Source organism: Rosa rugosa, chromosome 2, assembly GCF_958449725.1.
Source record: "Rosa rugosa chromosome 2, drRosRugo1.1, whole genome shotgun sequence".
Lineage (NCBI taxonomy): Eukaryota > Viridiplantae > Streptophyta > Magnoliopsida > Rosales > Rosaceae > Rosa > Rosa rugosa.
In genome coordinates this window covers 27,002,234-27,021,829 of record NC_084821.1, presented here as the reverse complement: position 1 = coordinate 27,021,829, position 19,596 = coordinate 27,002,234, and the positions used below count along the sequence as shown (strand labels likewise).

At 36.7% G+C, this 19,596-nt stretch overlaps 1 protein-coding gene and 1 long non-coding RNA gene across 5 annotated transcripts; both read right to left on the bottom strand.

Moving 5' to 3' along the window:
• Positions 1 to 5,432: 5,432 nt before the first annotated feature.
• LOC133732074 (pentatricopeptide repeat-containing protein At1g62350) lies at positions 5,433 to 9,819 on the bottom strand. Of its 3 annotated transcripts, none has more exons than XM_062159534.1 (4): positions 9,558 to 9,819; positions 9,205 to 9,418; positions 7,597 to 8,100; positions 5,433 to 6,197 (listed from the first exon to the last, which is right to left on the bottom strand). In XM_062159534.1, the coding sequence occupies exons 3-4, from the start codon at positions 7,963 to 7,965 to the stop codon at positions 5,778 to 5,780; spliced, it is 789 nt and encodes a 262-aa protein (XP_062015518.1). In that variant the 5' UTR covers positions 7,966 to 8,100; positions 9,205 to 9,418; positions 9,558 to 9,819; the 3' UTR covers positions 5,433 to 5,777. The 3 variants fall into 3 exon arrangements, with proteins under 3 accessions (XP_062015518.1, XP_062015519.1, XP_062015520.1); XM_062159535.1 differs by having other exon boundaries at positions 9,205 to 9,408; XM_062159536.1 differs by lacking the exon at positions 9,205 to 9,418.
• A 983-nt stretch (positions 9,820 to 10,802) lies between these two features.
• On the bottom strand, positions 10,803 to 13,151 carry LOC133732075 (uncharacterized). 2 transcript variants are annotated; one of them, XR_009856925.1, is made up of 4 exons: positions 13,037 to 13,151; positions 11,400 to 11,476; positions 11,039 to 11,120; positions 10,803 to 10,865 (listed from the first exon to the last, which is right to left on the bottom strand). It is a non-coding gene; the product is annotated as an uncharacterized LOC133732075 (long non-coding RNA). The 2 variants fall into 2 exon arrangements; XR_009856924.1 differs by lacking the exon at positions 13,037 to 13,151 and having other exon boundaries at positions 11,400 to 11,862.
• Between the last annotated feature and the right edge of the window lie 6,445 nt (positions 13,152 to 19,596).

Below are 19,596 nucleotides of genomic sequence, written 5' to 3'. Positions count from 1 at the left end.
AATCCGGACGGATGTGGTATAACCGTCTAAGTGACTACTTGATTGGAAAGGGATATGTCAACAATAAACTATGCTCATGTGTGTTCATAAAAAGGACAAGTTCCGGATTTGCAATAGTAGCGGTTTATGTCGATGACATGAACATAATTGGCACCCTTAAAGAGTTAAGGGAAACCGCTGAACACTTGAAATCCGAGTTTGAGATGAAAGATCTTGGGAAAACACGGTTTTGCCTCGGTTTAGAACTTGAGCACCGTAGAGATGGTATCCTGATTCATCAATCAGCTTATACCCAAAAGATGCTTAGGCGTTTCAACACTGATAAGATTAAGCCTTCAAGCACCCCAATGGTCGTCCGTAGTCTTGATCCAAAGAAGGATCAATTTCGTCCAAAAGATGACGATGAAGAAGTGCTAGAGGCAGAAGTGCCCTACCTAAGTGCAATAGGCGCATTATTGTACTTAGCTCAATGCACAAGACCGGATATCTCATTCGCTGTGAACTTGCTAGCTAGATATAGCTCTGCGCCTACACGACGCCATTGGACTGGTGTTAAAGATATCTTTCGATACCTAAGTGGTACGATCGATATGGGCTTGTTCTATCCCTACAGAGAGAAGATGGATTCGGACCCATCAAGTGCCAGGGACGCCACACATGGTGGACTGCGTCCCCTATCCCCATCCCAAAACGATATAAGTGTTTTGGAAGGTTTTGCTGATGCTGGGTACCTCTCTGACCCACACAAAGGTCGCTCCCAAACTGGTTATGTTTTCACCATGGGAAAGACCGCGATATCTTGGAGGTCTACAAAACAGACCTTAGTCGCTACTTCTTCGAATCATGCAGAGATTATTGCTCTTCACGAAGCAGTTCGTGAATGTATATGGCTTCGATCCATAGTTACGCATATTCGAAGCAATTGTGGTTTGAAGTCTACCACAGATGAGCCAACGAGCATTTATGAGGATAATGCTGCTTGCATTGAACAAATGAAGCAAGGCTACATCAAAGGCGACAACACCAAGCATATATCGCCCAAATTCTTCTACAATCAGCAACAACAGAAGCTCCTCAAGATCAAAGTGAACCAGGTTCGATCTGAGGACAATGAGGCAGACTTGTTTACTAAGTCATTGCCCAAATCCACGTTCGAGAAACATGTGGCAAGAATTGGCTTGCGGAAATTATCTGAACTCCCATGATCGTAGTCATCAGGGGGAGGCGCAGACATCAGGGGGAGATGTCTACATGTTCACCTCGAAACGTGAAGGTGTGTTGTGCTCTTTTTCCCCTTCGACCGAGGTTATTTTTGTCCCACTGGGTTTGTGTTACTCGGCAAGGTTTTTAACGAGGCAACGAGAGAAGCACTGCGTTTGGACAACACAAGGGGGAGTGTTTAAGGATATCTCTATTTGTGTTTGGCCCAAACTCTAGGTTACTTGACCTAGTGGTAATAGGGTTAAATTAGAAGGATCTAGATTCATATTCAATGTACGATTACTTTCCTTGTACGATTGAGATTCTATGCATTGTAATCCTCTATATAAACAGGCCCCTATTATCAATGAGAATACACAGCAAATTCCTCTCAAATTCAGTTTCTCTACAACACAATAAGATTAATTCAAATCAAATTATTTCCTAACAATCTACATAATATTTAATTTTCCTCATAAGTCTTTATTTTTTCTCTCCAATGGTCTTTTTATATTTTTTTTTCCTTTTCCAATGTTTTTATTTATTGCTTTGAATGTTTTGACCACTCTCCCTTCGTCTCACACACTCACACATATAGACAGAGACAGAGAGTTCGCCGAAGTGGATACAGCCTCTTCAGACGCATTGGAAGACCGAATCTTATCTCAAAAATATGGAGTTACTATAGAAAACAAAAAAACGGCCCATTGCAAATTAAACTAGACGCTCAAACCTCTCCGCCCTGCATGGCCCCAACCTGTGTTATGATCCCACCGTCCATCTACCATAAAGCAATCTAACTTAGAGTAGACACATGCATGGCTCAACCTCATGGGGAGGATCCTCTCCTAAGCTGATTCCCCTCCTAACATACCTAAGTTTTTTACTAGATTTTAACACGTGGCTCATATCACATCTAAGGGTTAAAATCTTCTTGAATTACTAATTTTACAATAACACCCTTTTCAGATTTTTGTCCTACTCTATCTCTCCTCTATTCTCTCCTTCTTCATCCATCTCTCGGTCAGTGGGAGCTCTGTTCTTCTATCATACATACATACATATCCATGGCTTCACAAAAAAAATCAAAACTCAACCCATCAAAGTTTTGTTTTTTCTGAAATCGAAAGATAACCAAAATGTGCTACAATCCCTCATAAAATATGGAAACAATAATAGAAGCTCAATTGCCAAACAATGTGATTTAATATTCCAGTTGTAATCAAATGGAGATGGAAATTGAACTGGGTATTAAGTTGGAGAAAAACCCAACCAAATGAGCAGAGCTAAAGGATTTAATTACAAGGAATGGCGACGCAATGAGGTTGCTGCATAAAGGCAAAAGAGGCCGGCTCTGATTTCTCACAAATTTAAACCACTCTTTCTTTCTTACTCTCTGAGCAACATACAGAAAACCCTAGAAGACATCGTCAATGGCGGTCTCCGAGGATGATTGTTCCTCTACCAACTCCAGATCATCGTCGTCGTCCACCTCCAGCAGCTCTCACAACCTCTCCAAGTACCTCCATCGAGGCACCGTAGCTCTCCAGGTCCTCCGACATCGTTTTCGGCAAGGTCGCTTTCTCCCACACCTTTTGTTTTCAGCTCTACATCAATCTCTTCTCGTTTTAGTTCTGATTTTGGTGGAATTAGAAATTGAGATGATCTGATATGGGTTTTGATCTAATCAATTGGTTTGATTTGGGGGCTGGGTGTTCCATTGGTGTTCTCCCTTGTAAAGTTTCATTGTCAAATCACATCAAGATTTTCAGAAAACAAAACTCTTTTGCATCAAATTCATTGAAACCTACTTGATTAGTTGCGATTGTATTGGTGCCGATTGCTGAGTGATGAAGAAGAAGAAGAAGAAGAAGAAGGGGAGAGAGAGGGAGGCACTTCGGCAGGCCTGAAGGAAGACAAAAATAAAGAACAGAAAAAAAAATAAAAAAAGACAAACTAAATTATTGTAGACCATTAGATTCATTATAGGCCACGTGTCAAAATCTAATGAAAAGGTTAGGCAGGTTAGGAGGGGAATGAGGTTAGGAGAGGATCCGGATCCCAACCTCATATATGCAACTAACATCTTGCCCTAAGCCGTACATACCGATTTGAAATCCTAGGTCTAGCCACTAAATTTATACCCTCAGCTGGCAACAAGCACCACAAGTTACGAGATAGAGTGTCAATGCTGACGTGCGTCGCCGCCGGATGAAAACCAGTGAGGAAGAAAAAAATAGAATTTTTCTATGGCATGTGAGGCCTTGCATTAAACCAATTTTGAACATAACCAATAAAACTTTCAAAGAAAACATAAACTAATGTATATATAATACTGCATATCATAATCCAATATCATTTTGTCTAATGACATTAATGCGTCTTTATAAGTAAAAGTTTTTTAGTTCGACTCACAGACTCTTTGTTATGCGTTCTCCCTTGTAGTTTGTTCGGTTGTTTAATCAAAAAAATAAAAATAATTGTTACGTGACAACTTTGCATAAACATTACTCACAACCCGCATTGCATTAAATGAGAGTTTAGAGCCCTTCATTTCAACTCAAACTTAACCGCTACCTCGTTGGACGAAATTTTAACAAATATTCACGAGTAAATTTACCAAAACAAAAACTGTATAGAAGAATAAGTAGTTCTTCTATCGAATAAGAAGCAAGGAATTAAGTGACAATCTTATTGCCTCTCTTCGTGGCAGTGACAAACATTGTTGAGAATTATCATCGTCTAAAAAAAAAAAAATAGTACTAAGCCCAATCGGCTAATCAAATTGGGCTTAGTCCAAAAAACAAAGTGATAGATTTAGATTCTATCACTTTCTTTTTTGTCTAATGGACATTTTTTTGTAGTCTATCATCCCAGGCTTAGTCCATGCCCGATTTCAGCTTTGGTTTTATTCATTTGCACCATTCGACCTTAGAGGCCTCTATAATACTATAATAAACCATCTCTTTTTTTTTGTCAATCTATAATAAACCATCTCTCTTTACAACTTTCCCTTTTCTAACCCTAACTTTTTTTGAAACAAAATACTCAAATAAAAAGCACTGAGTGATAAAGTGGATACGACCTATTCCGACGCAGCGTTACTGACTCTTCACGTCACAAACAAGTATTATGACTATATGCTTAAGTTTGTGTGTTTTTCTTTTTCCATTCAATTTCTATTTTGGTCTAATGAGTATTTTTTTGTGTGCAATATACCATTTGACCAGGTCAAGTCCAGGCCAGATTTTAGCTTTGGTTATATTCTGTTGTTACATTTTAATATTTTATTTATTATTGAAATTAAATATGGGTGAATTTATTTTGTGTTTAATTTCTGAATTTATTTGTGTGTTTAAATTCAGAATTTATTTTGAATTTTATTTTTGTAACTCATGGTGTTTTATTTTGATTTATTTTGGGTTTTAATTCTTGTAACCTATGGCTTTTGGTTACTACCCTATTAATTGTAGGGAGTGTCCTAAGAGCCTATAAATAGCACCATTTGTTGCATGCAAAAACATATCCTTGCTTTTTACGTAATACTATTACGAAACACTACTATTCACCAATCAACTTTCTTTCCAAAATATCCCAAAATGTCTTGTGTGTTTTTTGGCCAAAGAAATGTGTTCTTCTGGTGGAGCTTTGGGTTCCTCCAATTTGTGCAGATTGGTGTGAGCCACACAACTTGTTGTTGGGCTGTTGTATCCTGGAGGGGACAAGTTAAGAGATTTCTGGTGCACCGGCATTGTTCCGCAAAGGGCTTGAATCTCCTTAAAGAGAGCGAGATACCCGCACCTCAGCCTTTTTGTCAACGAGTTTCTCAAGAGAAATTATAATTTTTATTATAATTTCACCAACATATTCCTTTGCTCGGGCTTGACTTTAGAGCAACTTAACATCCCCTCTATAATAATCCTCTCCCTCTGAAATGTTCCCTTTTCTAACCGTAACTTTTTGTCCAAACAAAAAGGAATGAGTGATAAAGTAGATACGGCCTCTTCTAATGTAGTGCTTAGTGACAATCTTATGGACTTTCTTGACGAGTGACAAATATTATGGCTATATGCTTACTAAGAACTATGCTTGATGTATCGTATCATTGTCTAAAAGTAATATTTTATGCAAATCTCAAACATACTAGACCGTGTGCAAAGACCATTGTTGGTATATTGACAACAAAAGCATACCGATGATAAACCAATTAGTGGTTTTACACTAAAACGAACTGTATCTCAAAAAGTATGGGCTTACTACTCAAACTCTTTGTTATATGTTCTCAATTGTATTGAAGTATTAAAAGAAAATAAAAATAAAAACTGTGTGACAACATTGCATAGACATTACACGCAAACCCCATTGCATTAATGAGAGTTTAGAGCCTTTGTTGCAACTCAAACTTAATTGCTGCCTCGTTGGATGAAGTTTTAACAACCATCCGTGAGCAGATCTACCCGTATAAAACTAAGATATTTTCTGTCAAATTCCACGGGCATTTGATTGCACCTAGCAGTTGCTGGTGATTTTAGCTTCTGAAGATGAAAGAAATCATTTATGGAGCATGAGCAAGTGCATTAGTAATCATCTTTGCTTTCACTTTTCCATTCTTGATCTTCAAACAAATCTTCAGGGGGGTCATAGACAATCATATCTGGAAATAACTCCAAAAAGTCAGTTTTCACCTTCTCCCGCATTTCCGGGTATGGAAGAAGCCCTTTCAATATAACTCTAAATGCCAGTGATATAGGGGGTTCAGGAGATCTTCTCATTTCATCGTATATACCCATTGCTTCCGAGGGCAATTTACTTTCTAGAAAAGCCCTAATAATATCTCCAAAAGTATGCTGATCAAACAAAACTTCTTCCCCCTTCAAATCTTCCCAAACTTGCTTTGCTTCATCCACCTTTCTATTTCTTGCAAGCATCATAAGCATGTCCCTGTAAAAGAACATGTCTGGTCGATACCAAATCTCTTTGCGCACCACATTGTAGATCTGAAAAGAACAATATGCATGTAAACAAAAAACATCAAAAATAGTCAACCACCCAAATAAAAGTACAATTCATGAAGAAACTACCCTATCAATATGATTTACAGCTGTCATCATAGAGAATAAGATTTTCTAGCTTTATAACATATCTATTTTTCTAAACCCTTTTTCAAGAAGAAACCAAAGGAAAACAAAACAAAATGAAAAGGGAAAAACTAGTGACGATTATAAAGGTTATATGGAAAATCTAGCAATAAAAGTGCAAGTTCAACTATTTGGTACTCTCAGGATTCGCTTATTAGTATACTATTACTGCTTTGTTCTTCCCTTTTTGTTTTTCCTTTTATTTTCTTTTTGCACATTTTTTCGTCTGTGTCAACACTGACATGGAAATTATAGCTAAACTCTCGAGCATTAAGGTCACACAAACTAGATTGAGACGTACAGAACCATCCCTGAGGCTCATAAAAAAGCCCAGCTACAAATCCACTCCCAGAACTGATCTAGATTATCCCCCGAGCATTCCCAGAAGTTCTTGTGTTTGTTTCCATCCAAAAGACCCAAAAGAACTGCTATCCTAGTGTCCATCACACAATAAATCCACATAAAGTCGATAGAGACCGGACTCAACATAGCCTAGTGACAACCTTTTCCAGAGAGCCAAGGCAATCATTTAATGAAAAACAAATCATTTACATTCGCAGCACCAGCTTTGCACAGCAAACACCAATGAGGTGATAGACAAATGATAGGCCTTCCCATCTGAACCATTTTCACAAATATTCATCTTCCAGTGAGCAAGAATACATCTTCTCTTCCAACTTACAAACCTTCTACTCACTGGCACTTCCTGGCTTTATCCACCAGCCTAAACCATTGGCAATCAAAGTACATAATATGGGTCACCTTGCCTTAACACCCTTACCCTTGTCACTTGAAACACTGCACTTAATAAGTTGCCTTATCAACCTGAATTGGATGACTTTGCAAGCTTGTCTTTCAACATCTTCTCTTGTGTAACTGAATATTTCTTCGTCAATGGAATGGGGATTCCAAGAGAAACTGCCCATTTCATTGAACCAAACATTACTTTGAGAGTAAATTTGGCATATGTTCAGGCGAATCACAGTGAAAGAAGTCTTTAGTGCATTGGCTATCCTAGGCTGAGAGAATTCATAAGTCCAAGATGGTTACCCATTCTAAGTTCTGATCCAATTGCCTGCGGGAAGTGTTCATTTTTGCATTCCGTTTATTTTAAAGCCCATGCAATCCAGCATGCTATAGAGACCTGTCTCTACCTCCATTCATAGTTTTATAATTAACCAAGCAAAGATCATTCCTTCAGAAACTACATATAGAATAATAATAACAATAAGAATAATGAAAAAGAAAGAAACCGAACCTTCATACAGAGAAAAACCTGGTCTTGTCTCTGAAACTCGGCAAGAACAGCCAGAAGATCAGACTTGAGCAAACGGGACACGTGGGAGCGTATGAAGCGATCGAGGCGGAGGGGCTGAGAGCGGAGCCTTTTGAGCTCCTTAGCAACGATGAGGCCCTCCTTGCCCATCTCTTTCTTGCGCCTCCATATCGAGAGGCTAGGGCTCGACGCCATTGACTGCCCAAAGTAGCAACTCCGTTGTTGGTGCTGGAAATCGTCTTGTTGCTGTGGGAAAATATGTTGGAGTAACAATTGCAATGAGAAATCACGAGATGATGCAAGAGTTCTAGATGAGCTTCTTTGTAGAATATTGGAAGCCAGGCGTAACATTACAGAATGTTTAACTCCGGCTAAGGATTAGATGAAGCTCAAAGCACTAGCCTCCTTATAATTAGTCACTATTCCTTGGACACGCACTCCATGAGTGCCAATTGGGTTTTCAATGTGTGAACTAGAAAGTAAGATCTGTACAACAGAACAATCAGCAAGTTAAATTCTAGGAGAAATCAATTAACAAATGCTTGTATAATCTGGTATATCAATTCAATATCTAATTAATCTGATGTGCACAAAGATATGTAAACTGATAATATATAGGCGGGACGGACGAATCCTCATGATTTTGAAATAAGACTCTGAACAATAATCATGATCAGAATTATTAAATGAATCTTCACTGTCCTTATATTCTAGTCATATCCACTACAGAAAAACAATAAGGCTTACCTGGAACTAAACTCAGAGAGTACATGACTAGAGGAAGATAGAGGGTAGAGGGCAGAGGACAGAGACGGCTAGGAGATCATACAAAATCCAAAGAACATGCAAACCCAAACAATAACAAATTACGAAAATAGTAAACTCTAGTGGAGGAGAGATGTTAACAATTGGAATTGGCAAAAGGGGTTACATGTCACTCATCCAAAACAAACTTTCATAAGGGAAATATCTAACAATTTAACATTATTATCACGTAAATAATGAATGATGTAGTATTCTAATTCCTTGTGATTTGTTAGTGTGGTTTGACTCCATATGCTTTCATAGTCGATGCACGCATCTAATAGGAACCTATATCTGATTGTTACCTACAAATTTCTATCATAAGAACATAACGTGATTAACATAATAAATAACCTTTCAACAATGCTAGCAAAATTGAACCCAGACTAACCTATAAAGCGAAGCAGAGAGTGCTGGCCAGAGATGGAACAAAAGCGAAAGAATCAACAATCACAAAATAAGGAAATGCAGGATCAGTGAGAGTAAAACTCATTTCATAACTGTAAAATCTTGAAGAGCACGATAATTGACACAGGCAAAATCAGATTTCCCTAGTCGTGCAATTCTATTCTACAGAGACACAAAACGACACTTCATTCCGACTTTGTTGCAAAGACACACTATCCTTAATAATGAAACTCAGGAATCCCTATTTGCAGTCCAGACAACTATCTAAGTGAGCTGTTCACGTGAACAACAATTAGCAAAACAATGTGAGCTCTTGTTGAGTAGCAGTGCAGCCAAAACCAAATTCAGATTGGGTAGACAAGAAGTGAAGAAACTCACCACCGTTATCAATCCAATTCTTCTGAGCTCCACCAAGACTAAAGGACTCTAGCGAGGCAAAATTATGAAGCATGTGAAGTGAATGAAGTTCCAACCTCCCATGGCTACTATCTATAAGAATCAGCGTTTGACCAAGAGATAGCAAATAGTGCAAATTTGCGAAAGAAGAACAAGATTGACCAAGGAAGAGTCACAAGACTTGCCCTACATCCAACTATTTAAATATGAGGTAGCCAGGCAATCATCAAGGTTCAAAAACTGATCTAACACCGCATTTCCACTATATACAACAATGTTAACTAAAAAAGGACAACAACAACAACAAAAGCAGTAGAGTGCAAGGATACAGCTACCTCTTCTTATTAAGCACACAATTCTTGGCTACGCCGAAGACGGTCGTTAACGGTTGCAGCGCCATCCTTCTCAACTGCCATCTGACAGTAAAGAAATCTGACCGGAATACACTGGATTGGCCAAATTTGATCTTGTGTCTCGCACTGTGGCAGAAGATTGGATATGATGGTTGAAGACGATGATGGTGGCTGAAAAAAGTTGAGGGGGTACTTTTGATGGTGGCTGATTTGATTTCTCAAGAGAATTGTGTCAAATTATACATTCAAACCCAACTAGGAAGAGGACAAACGAAATGAATAGTTCCATGACTATTCTGCCCCTGCATCATATCTTCTATTACAGAATTGCCCCTCTGTGTTCTGCCCACCCTGTTTTAGTTGCCACCACATCCATCGCGAGAGGGTTTGATCAAGTTTGATTGATTGCGAAATCAAAAGGAAAGACAGCTGCGAAATCAAAAGGTTGTTTGTAAGACGATGCAAAAAAAAAATTGAGATTTGGAGAGGGAGTAAAATTCATCAGTGCATGTTGTTGATTTTGATAGAGGTATGCAGTTCTGGGTTTGCTTTAGATTTCACGAGTCTGACAAGGAATTTGGCTGTGTATATTGAATTCATGAATTCAAGTCGGGATTCGTTTGAATGGGAAATGCTTTGATCTGCTATTGTTATCCGGAGTGGCTTTTAGCTTAGTTTATACTAGCAAGAGAACCCGCGCGATGCCACGGGGTAGATTTTGTATTTTGATATTTTTATGTTCAGTTTTAAGTTTTTGGTTCAGAAAACCAGCCAAGATGTGTTTAGATGAAACAAAAAATATGCGCTAAACGAATTTTTCAGAATTTAGTTTACATTGTATGAATCTGGTTCAAGAATGAACAAAGCATTATATTATCAAAATAATATAATCCAAAAACTGATCTGTTAGCTTAAAAACTTTTGGAAAAAAAAAAAACAAAGTACAACAAAAAGATGAGAGTAATTAAGGGTTTCTTTGTCTATATGAACGACTGATTCCTGAATCTTGCCTTGTACAGCGGCATTTACAATGACTTCTCCACGTGTGTTTATAAGTTGTTTGATCTGTTTAAGGATTTTCGAAACAGAATGCTCTTATGCTGGATAACATACTGCAAGCCTTTGATCTGTTTCAACAGTGTCAAATTAGAGAGTTTCATAAGGCAAGTAATCAGAGCAGAATGATTAACAGATAGATCTGGAGATAACAAAGCCTGGTAAGAAAACATGCCTGAGTATCAAGCTCTTCCTCAGCTTCTTCTTAGCTTTGGCAATTTCAATGTGCTCTTCCTGCAGAATAAAAGAAAAAACCATTAAATATAAAAGCGAAATTGAATAACTTGTTTCTTTGTTCAACTATGAGTAATGAAAAAATATATTCTTACGTTAAGTCTTGAATTGCATTACGACAACCAGGCAAATAAATATATGGCTAAGCTATGGATACTGATATATATTCTTACCCTTTGAAAGATTTGAATGCTTAAAACCAAGGGAAGATGTTTTCAGTTCCCTCCTTCACCCTCTCTTCCATTTTGGCACTCCCTGCCATCAAAGAAGCATTTTTAAATTGATGTCCTTCAGCAACATCGGGTGACTGTATCTACAAATTCAAAAGTAATAATGAGTTTTCCCCTTGGCAGAACATAGGCAAAACTATGGACATTAAGAACATAATCAAAACATGGTTGATAGTGGGCATGTTAGATTGACACGAAAGATAGCCTCATGCAACATGAAAACAGAAGCAAGACATTAGGTCTCATATATGATCATATCATGGCATGCTTTAGTTCTACAACAGAAATTGAAAACTGAAATTACCAGAATGGAAGGCTTTCCAGTTGCCAAAATCTCATAGCAAGTCATTGCACCAGCTCATGAAATGATTAAGTCTGTAGCTGCATATGCCAAATCCATTTATGCATGAGCCTTTGATATGCAGAGTCAGATCAGATTCAACGAAAAACATGGACACATCTTGGCAAATGTAGAAGATAAAGTAAATCTACTATCTCTGACTCGTATCATTTATCAGACTTAAAAAAAAAAAAAAAAAAAAAGATAATGCTAACCACTACTATTGGACCTCAAAAGAATGTTGCGAAAGTTATTGGCATGATTCCTAAATGGATTACTTTTCCAGTCTTTCCAAGCTTATACTCCTAATGAACACATTAGTTTGCCTGCCTAAGTTATGGAAACATAAGGATGCAACATGTTTAAGTCTTCAAGCAACATAATTGCAGTAAAAAAGAATCTAATCACGAACCAATATATGTGAAAAAAAAAAAAAAATTGAAGGCAACAGTGTGTTTTTCAAATGAACCCACACTCCAAGAATCCCATTTTCAGCAATAAAATATCTGGAAGTGGCAGAGGACATTTTTTACCAAGCCATTCAATTAAGCTAACCCTAAACTCGGTCCGCAGCTTCCTGTAGGGTCAGGTGATCTGTCCACTACCCTTTTCTAGTAACATTTACATATTTTAAAAAAATGTAATTAGGTTTAGCTTTAAGTAACAATTAAATACAAATGCAAGTGTCTCATAGTAAATATCAATAGGCATGAAAGAAGATATCTAACGTTTTCATCTTCCTCAGGTAACTTTTGCACTTCATCGGGACATAAGCTCAATTTTCAAATGTCTATTGTTTAAAATCCTAATATCTACAGCTGCCATAAAATTTAGATTAAGCAGATTATGCCTAAAGCTTTAAAATTAGATTATTCAATCAAATTGGTTAACATCGATTGGCATTGATCCTCAAATATCTAATATTTAAAACACTAATGTCTAAAGCTGCCATAAAATTTACAGTAAGCAAGTTATGCCTAAACCTTTAAAATAACTATGATTCAAAACGTCTCAAGCTCTGTCTCTAGTGTTTACCAATTTCAAAGTTTTGATTAGATGACGGCTCATTTTTATTCTCTATGAGGATTATTGTCATTGTTTATCTGTAGCTCGGGGTTTAGGTGATACGTCCCCCCCGATGCAAAATTTTACTATTAATATAATAAATGGAACCGGGCGTGGGGCTGAGCCTCCCAGCTAGGCTGGGTTCCAAACCCCATTCAAAAAAAAAAAAAAAAAAAGCACAAACAATTCTCAATCTCTATTAAAATCTTAAAACAAAAACCAACTTTAAAATCATAAACTCACAAATCAAGGAAATTCAATAAACTGCTAAACACCAAAAACATGACTTGAAACCTCTCCGATCAATCATCAACAACCCAAACCAGCAGACAAACAAAACCCCAAAACGCACAAACCCATATCAATTCAAAACCACCAACAACAAAAGATCCAATCCAAAACCAAAGAACCCAGTCTGAAACCAAATACCATTATCGGTGACAAAAGAACCCAAACAAAATTCTTACCATTCAACGAAAGAAAGAATGCGAACCAAGCAAAAAATATGATCAACACAAAACACCAAAGCTCAATACCTCTCTCTTTCTGCTTGCAACAATGATGGATCAAATTTCTCTCTCATTCAGAAGCGCTCTTTGTCTCTCTATCCCGAGATCGTTCTAACACTCTCGGTCTGACGCTCTCTGTCTCGCTATCTCTCGATCATTCTAAATTGACCACACAAAAAGAAAAGGAAAAAAAAAAAAAAAATTCATAGTCGGTGTATTCCCAACAGCAATTGTAATTTGTATAAGAAGTCAGGGGCCAAACCGTCATTTCATCCCCCGAGTGAACAGTTAGGAATAGTAAACTCAGCTTTAGATATATGTATAATTGCAATTTTGTGGCATTGTACAAAGGTTGGTTGGAGATTGAATTTTTATGTTTGCAAAATACAGATCCTTCTTGATTTTATTTAGGGATGGCATTTGTACCCATTGGGTATTACCCGCTGGGTATTACCCACCCAATAATAATTCGCGGGTAATACCCAATGGGTAATACCCATCAAATAATTCGCGGGTATGGGTATTTACCCACCCATTTTTAAATGGGTAAAACCCATACCCACCCATTTACCCATTTTCAATTTGGGTAGTTTTTTTTTTTTTTTTTTAGCTGGGATTTTATTTTTTTTAAAATACTTGCTACTATTTTTTTTTTTTTTAAATACTTGCTACTATTTTTTTTTTTTGACAAATACTTGCTACAAACATTCACCCGTATTCAATATGGGCAATTTTTTTATATTTATTTATAATTTTTTTTCGTTATACTTGCTTCAAACATCTACCACTACATTATTGTTTTTTTTTTATCTGAATATTTCTACTTTAGTGTTAAGTTAGTAAATAACTTCAATGATTAGAAGAAAAAAATTACAAAATGAGAATTCTAATATCTAAATCCTATATACTAAAATAAAGGTGAAGAGTGTGCTCTTCCTCTGGGTGTATCAATGTCGCCCTGCATCCTCTAAAATTTTTATTATTAGAGTCATGTCTTCAATTAAGTTTATTGCATCGGTATTTTGATTAAATTGTTTATAATATATATGCAATACCATCTCCTATACTATTAATGTTGTTAAGGGTCTCTCACATAATGGTGATTAAGAACAAGAATTTTATTCGATCTTACTGATCAAGTTGCATAGCAGAGCTAATACTTCTTTTGCATTTATAGTTATCGTGCTCAGGACCATATTTAGCAGAGGATCCTTCTTTTTTTCTGACTTCAATTGATATGATTGCTCTTCTTAAAAACATTGTAGCAACTGATCACCAGGGAGTTACACAGCAGAGCTAATAGTTGTTTTTCTTTTATAGTTATGGTGCTCTGTCTAAAAGTTACACAGCTGTAAATTCCGGCCTATTAATATTTTGAACTTGAATGTTCAGAATAAGAAGATCATATTACTATAGCAAAACTTGCAGACTCTGCCTAACTGGAAATTTACAGCTGCGTTCGACAATATCACCTATTTCATTAGAGAATTCGTTAATGCTTATTATTACGGGTTCTATATATATGATTTTGTTATGAGTATTCTTAGCATTTACTGTTCTCTCATGAAGAGCGTCTATCGTGGTGATGTGGGGGTAAGCTCTAGCTATAACTCTTGCTAATATTTGTAAGCATGTCTTTAAGAACATTTAATATCAGGTAATGTGGGGGTTATGCTCTATATTTCTAGTCACCATTTACTATTTACTTCAATGATATTTTTAAATGCCCTATGGTAATGTAGGGTCAACACTCAACAATTTATCTTACATGATCATTAAATAATTAGTGCAGAGTTATCAATTTTTATGTTCTCATATGGAGGAAAACACTCCTATGAGAATTGTGGCTGATAGTTTATTTGAGACTTGCAGACAAATTAAAATACAAGGTTTTGCAAGCTAAAGGGACAAGCAAGATATGACCAAAGGAAAAATAAAATAAGTAAAATATGACATAAATCATATATATGCCTCCCGGATGAGGCTCTTATAGTCTCGAGGAGGAGACTATATATAAAATTGCTGAAGGGGGATGTGCTTAAGCCCATAAGGGAGTCACCTAGGGAGGCAACCCAACTTCTGTGATTGGAGATCCCATGAAGGAAGTTCAATGTGGTAGAAACAATCCATACTGCATGACTCAAATATAGCACACATAAATTTTAAGGATATATCCAAAAGAGATATTATCTTGTGCATCTCCAAGGCATTAAGTGCTATATTAAATGTGACGTTAGGAAGGGAAAACAATGATACCCTGAATGAGTTTCGAGGCAGGTAAACTCCCGCGGGGTCTGGGCACACGTACCCTTGGAGAACTCACCTAAGTGAGAGTTGTTCGTGAGGCCGCGACAATGAGAATTGGGTTGTTCTCTAATATTCTCATGAGAATCAAGATACGCGCACGGCCATAAATGCGCCAACATGGGAACCTGTCTAATTACCCGTACTGTGTGTGTGATATGTTAAAGTTTGGTCAAAGGTATCAAAGTTCAAGACTGTGTCACTTTGGTTCCTCAAATGGAGACTATCACACTAAGCTAGGTTCAAACTCGAAAGATACCTATGCCGATTGCACAGTAAAAGCACTCACTTATTTTGTTTTAAATGATCTTATTTTAATTTTAAATCAGTAGGGGTTGTTGGAAATTTTATTATTTAAAATTAAAATATATTTTATTTATTTTGAGGGTTATTTTCATTTTGTTTTTAGGATTAAATACTTGTTACTCCTCAAACTTTTGCCTGAAAAACAGTTTAGTCCCTCGCCTTTCAAATTAAACTGGATAGTCCTTATTCTCTCTAATTCTCACACAACAGGTCCAAAATGATCTGAAATGGCTATTATGCCCCTCATTTTCTATTTTTATTATTATTTTTATTTTTTTTCTCTATTTTTTTAATTGGACTAATTTCAGTTTACCCCCCTGAGGTTAGGGGTCGTCATCATGTTAGTCCCTCTAGTTTTAATTTAATCATGTTAGTCCCTGTACTCTCAAATTTCATCAGCCGTGTCCAATTTCTACTATTCTGTCCAATTTGGACCGTTAAGTCTGACTTTTGAGGGCTAAAATGGTCATTTCAAGACAAAAAAAAAACTAAAAAAAAAAATTTTCTTTTTTTTCGTTTTTTTGCATTTTTTTCTGTTTTTTTTTTTGCATTTTTTTCATTTTCTTCGCTTATTATTATTATTATTTTTTTATAATTTTGTCTTCAACCTATACACCACAAGTTATAATAGGTTTATAAAAACAAAAACAAAAAAAATACTCTAGGTGGTTAAAAAGCCGCTCGCTAGTCTACGATATTTGTGATATATCTCCGATAAAGCGAAAAATTTTAGGATATATCTGTAAAATATATTTATAAAATATAATAGGTTTATAAAGTGAAGAATAATAGGATATATCCCCAACAAAGTGAAGAAATATCTGTAAAATATGATTAAAAAAATAAATACAGATATTTCTTCACTTTATTGGGGATATATCCTAAAATTCTTCCATTTATTGGAGACATACCACAAGTTATAATAGGTTTATAAAAACAAAAACAAAAAATACTCTAGGTGTTTCTTTTTTATTTTTTTATTTTTTATTTTTATAAATTTTTTCTTCAACCTATACACCACAAGTTATAATAGGTTTATAAAAAAAAAAAAAAATACTCTAGGTGGTTAAAAAGTCGCTCGCTGGTCTACGATATTTGTGATATATCTCCGATAAATTGAAAAATTTTAGGATATATTTGTAAAATATATCTATAAAATATAATAGGTTTATAAAGTGAAGAATAATAGGATATATCCCCAATAAAGTGAAGAAATATTTGTAAAATATGATTAAAAAAATAAATACAGATATTTCTTCACTTTATTGAGGATATCTTAAAATTCTTCACTTTATAAACCTATTATATTTTATAAATATATTTTACAGATATATCCTAAAATTTTTCGCTTTATCGGAGATATATCACAAATATTGTAGACCAGCGAGCGGCTTTTTAACCACCTAGAGTATTTTTTTTTTTTTTGATAAACCTATTATAACTTGTGGTGTATAGGTTGAAGACAAAATTATAAAAAAATACTAATAATAATAAGCGAAGAAAAAGAAAAAAAAAATGCAAAAAAAAAAAAAAATTCTTTTTTTTTTAATCTTGAAATGACCATTTTAGCCCTTAAAAGTCAGACTTAACGGTCCAAATTGGACGGAATAGTAGAAATTGGACACGGCTGAAGAAATTTGAGAGTACAGGGACTAACATGATTAAATTGAAACTAGAGGGACTAACATGATGACGACCCCTAACCTCAGGGGGGTAAACTGAAATTAGTCTTTTTTAATTTTTCTCCCCTTTTTTTATACTCTCTCTCTCTCTCTCTCTCTCTCTCTCTCTCCCTCCCTCCCTCCCTCTTTCCTGGCCGCACGGTCTCTCTCTCTCTCCCTCGACCTCTCTTCTTCTTCTCTTCCTCTGCCATCACCGGAGACCACCACTTCCGGCCACCATCTCACCAAAAACCTAAACTCTCCCTTTCTTTCTTCTCAGCCGCGCGTCCTTCTCTCTCTCTCCTGACCTCTCGCTCCCTCTCTCTTCTTCTTCCCTCTGCAACCACCGGAGAACACCATCTCCGGCCACCATTTCATTTCTTCTGCCATGTCTACCTTCCAGAAGCACTATTTACATTAAGTATCCAATTCTTAAACAAATCCACCATGCCGATTTGACAAAAGCCAAACCAAAACCCCCAATATGTTCCTAGAGTAATACACACACTGATATTAGCCGTATAGAATAATAATTCATGTAGCTTAAAAAAAAATGAAAAATTTAAAAAAAAAAAACCAAAATTCTCCAACACAATTCCATCTCCTATACACTTGAAATCTACTCCGCCTAATCATGAGTAAAGCACCAAACTAATCAACCTGAGTCTTTTCCCGAAAAGATGAACCCAAAATTTCCAACCATTTACGCATCTCGCACATGAAAAAACAATAAATTCAAGCACAAAATCTACAGAAATCACCGAAGCGATTGAAGCAAAACAGCAATCAAATACGCATAAACAGCCATCAAATACATCAACAGAACCAGCCACATAACCTAATAGACAAGTCTGAATAGTCTGTACAAGAGGGAGTGAATGAATCACAGGAGGATTTGCTGCCTACAGACAACCAAATTGAACCCAAATTTAGCTAAAATTTCCGAAACACCAAACATTCGATTAATCAATTCATAAAACACGAAGATTGCCTAATAGAGGCGGTCTGAAGCTCCAACAGCCATGAGCGGCGGAGCTAGCTTCTCCCACGCACCAGCGGCGGGGCGTGAAGCGCGTGCGGCGGCTCTGGTCAGAATCGGAGGTCGGGAGTTTGGGGTTTCGAAAGATAGTGTAGCTCCGACTTCGTTTATGGAGGTGTTGAAGCTCGATTCGAGCTGGAGACTAGAAATCGAAGGCATGCAGAGCCGAGAGCTTCGGTGATGCTCGAACGGCGTCGTCAGGGGTCGGCGGGCAGATGGGTTTCTGGGATTTGGGTGCTGGATCGATTGGAGGTGGCGGCGTGATGAAATGGTGGCCGGAGATGGTGTTCTCCGGTGGTTGCAGAGGGAAGAAGAAGAGAGAGGGAGCGAGAGGTCAGGGGAGAGAGAGAAGGATGCGCGGCTGAGAAGAGAGAAAGGGAGAGTTTAGGTTTTTGGTGAGATGGTGGCCGGAAGTGGTGGTCTCCAGTGATGGCAGAGGAAGAGAAGAAGAAGAGAGGTCGAGGGAGAGAGAGAGAGAGAGAGAGAGAGAGAGAGAGAGTATAAAAAAAGGGGAGAAAAATTAAAAAAATAGAGAAAAAAATAAAAATAATAATAAAAATAGAAAATGAGGGGCATAATAGCCATTTCAGATCATTTTGGACCTGTTGTGTGAGAATTAGAGAGAATAAGGACTATCCAGTTTAATTTGAAAGGCGAGGGACTAAACTGTTTTTCAGGCAAAAGTTTGAGGAGTAACAAGTATTTAATCCTTGTTTTTATTACTCTATTTATGGTTTAACGGTTTTATGTTTTAAATATATGATTATTATTTGACCGTTACACGGTTAATGAGGCTATTGATGGTATGGTAAGTGTGCCCTATATAAGGGTACGTGACTATGGTTGGAAGGCATATGGTGAGACATGAAACACGCACATGTGTGGGAGTTTAGATTGTCAGATAATGAGGGTATACATGACGGTATAGTCCACCATAATGCAACCACTCTATCCAAATACCTCTACCAAAGATATTCTTACAAACTATACATATACATACTTTACATATACACCGTTTTGAGTGCACGGGTGATTAAAGGTTCAATGAGGCTTCTTAGCTGCACGACGGAGCTCGAAGAGTTGTATCTTGGGGGAAGTTCGTCATTTAACCCTGTGCAGTAGGGGACAAATCTTCTCTTAGGACAGTGCGCTTGTACGCCTCAACTCGATAAGTTTTCCTATATAAAAATCTATATATTATATTATTTTCTTACTTTATTTTATTTTCTCATCTATATCATTATTCTTATTTCTCAAGATATTATCATATTATTTTG

What these genes read in the sequence shown, in the direction of transcription:
- LOC133732074 (XM_062159534.1), bottom strand. Translation starts at nt 7,965, where the DNA reads ATGTTACGCCTGGCTTCCAATATTCTACAAAGAAGCTCATCTAGAACT. An exon ending in AGGTTTTTCTCTGTATGAAG is followed by an intron (nt 6,198 to 7,596) that starts GTTCGGTTTCTT and finishes TGTTCTTTTCAG; the next exon opens with ATCTACAATGTGGTGCGCAA.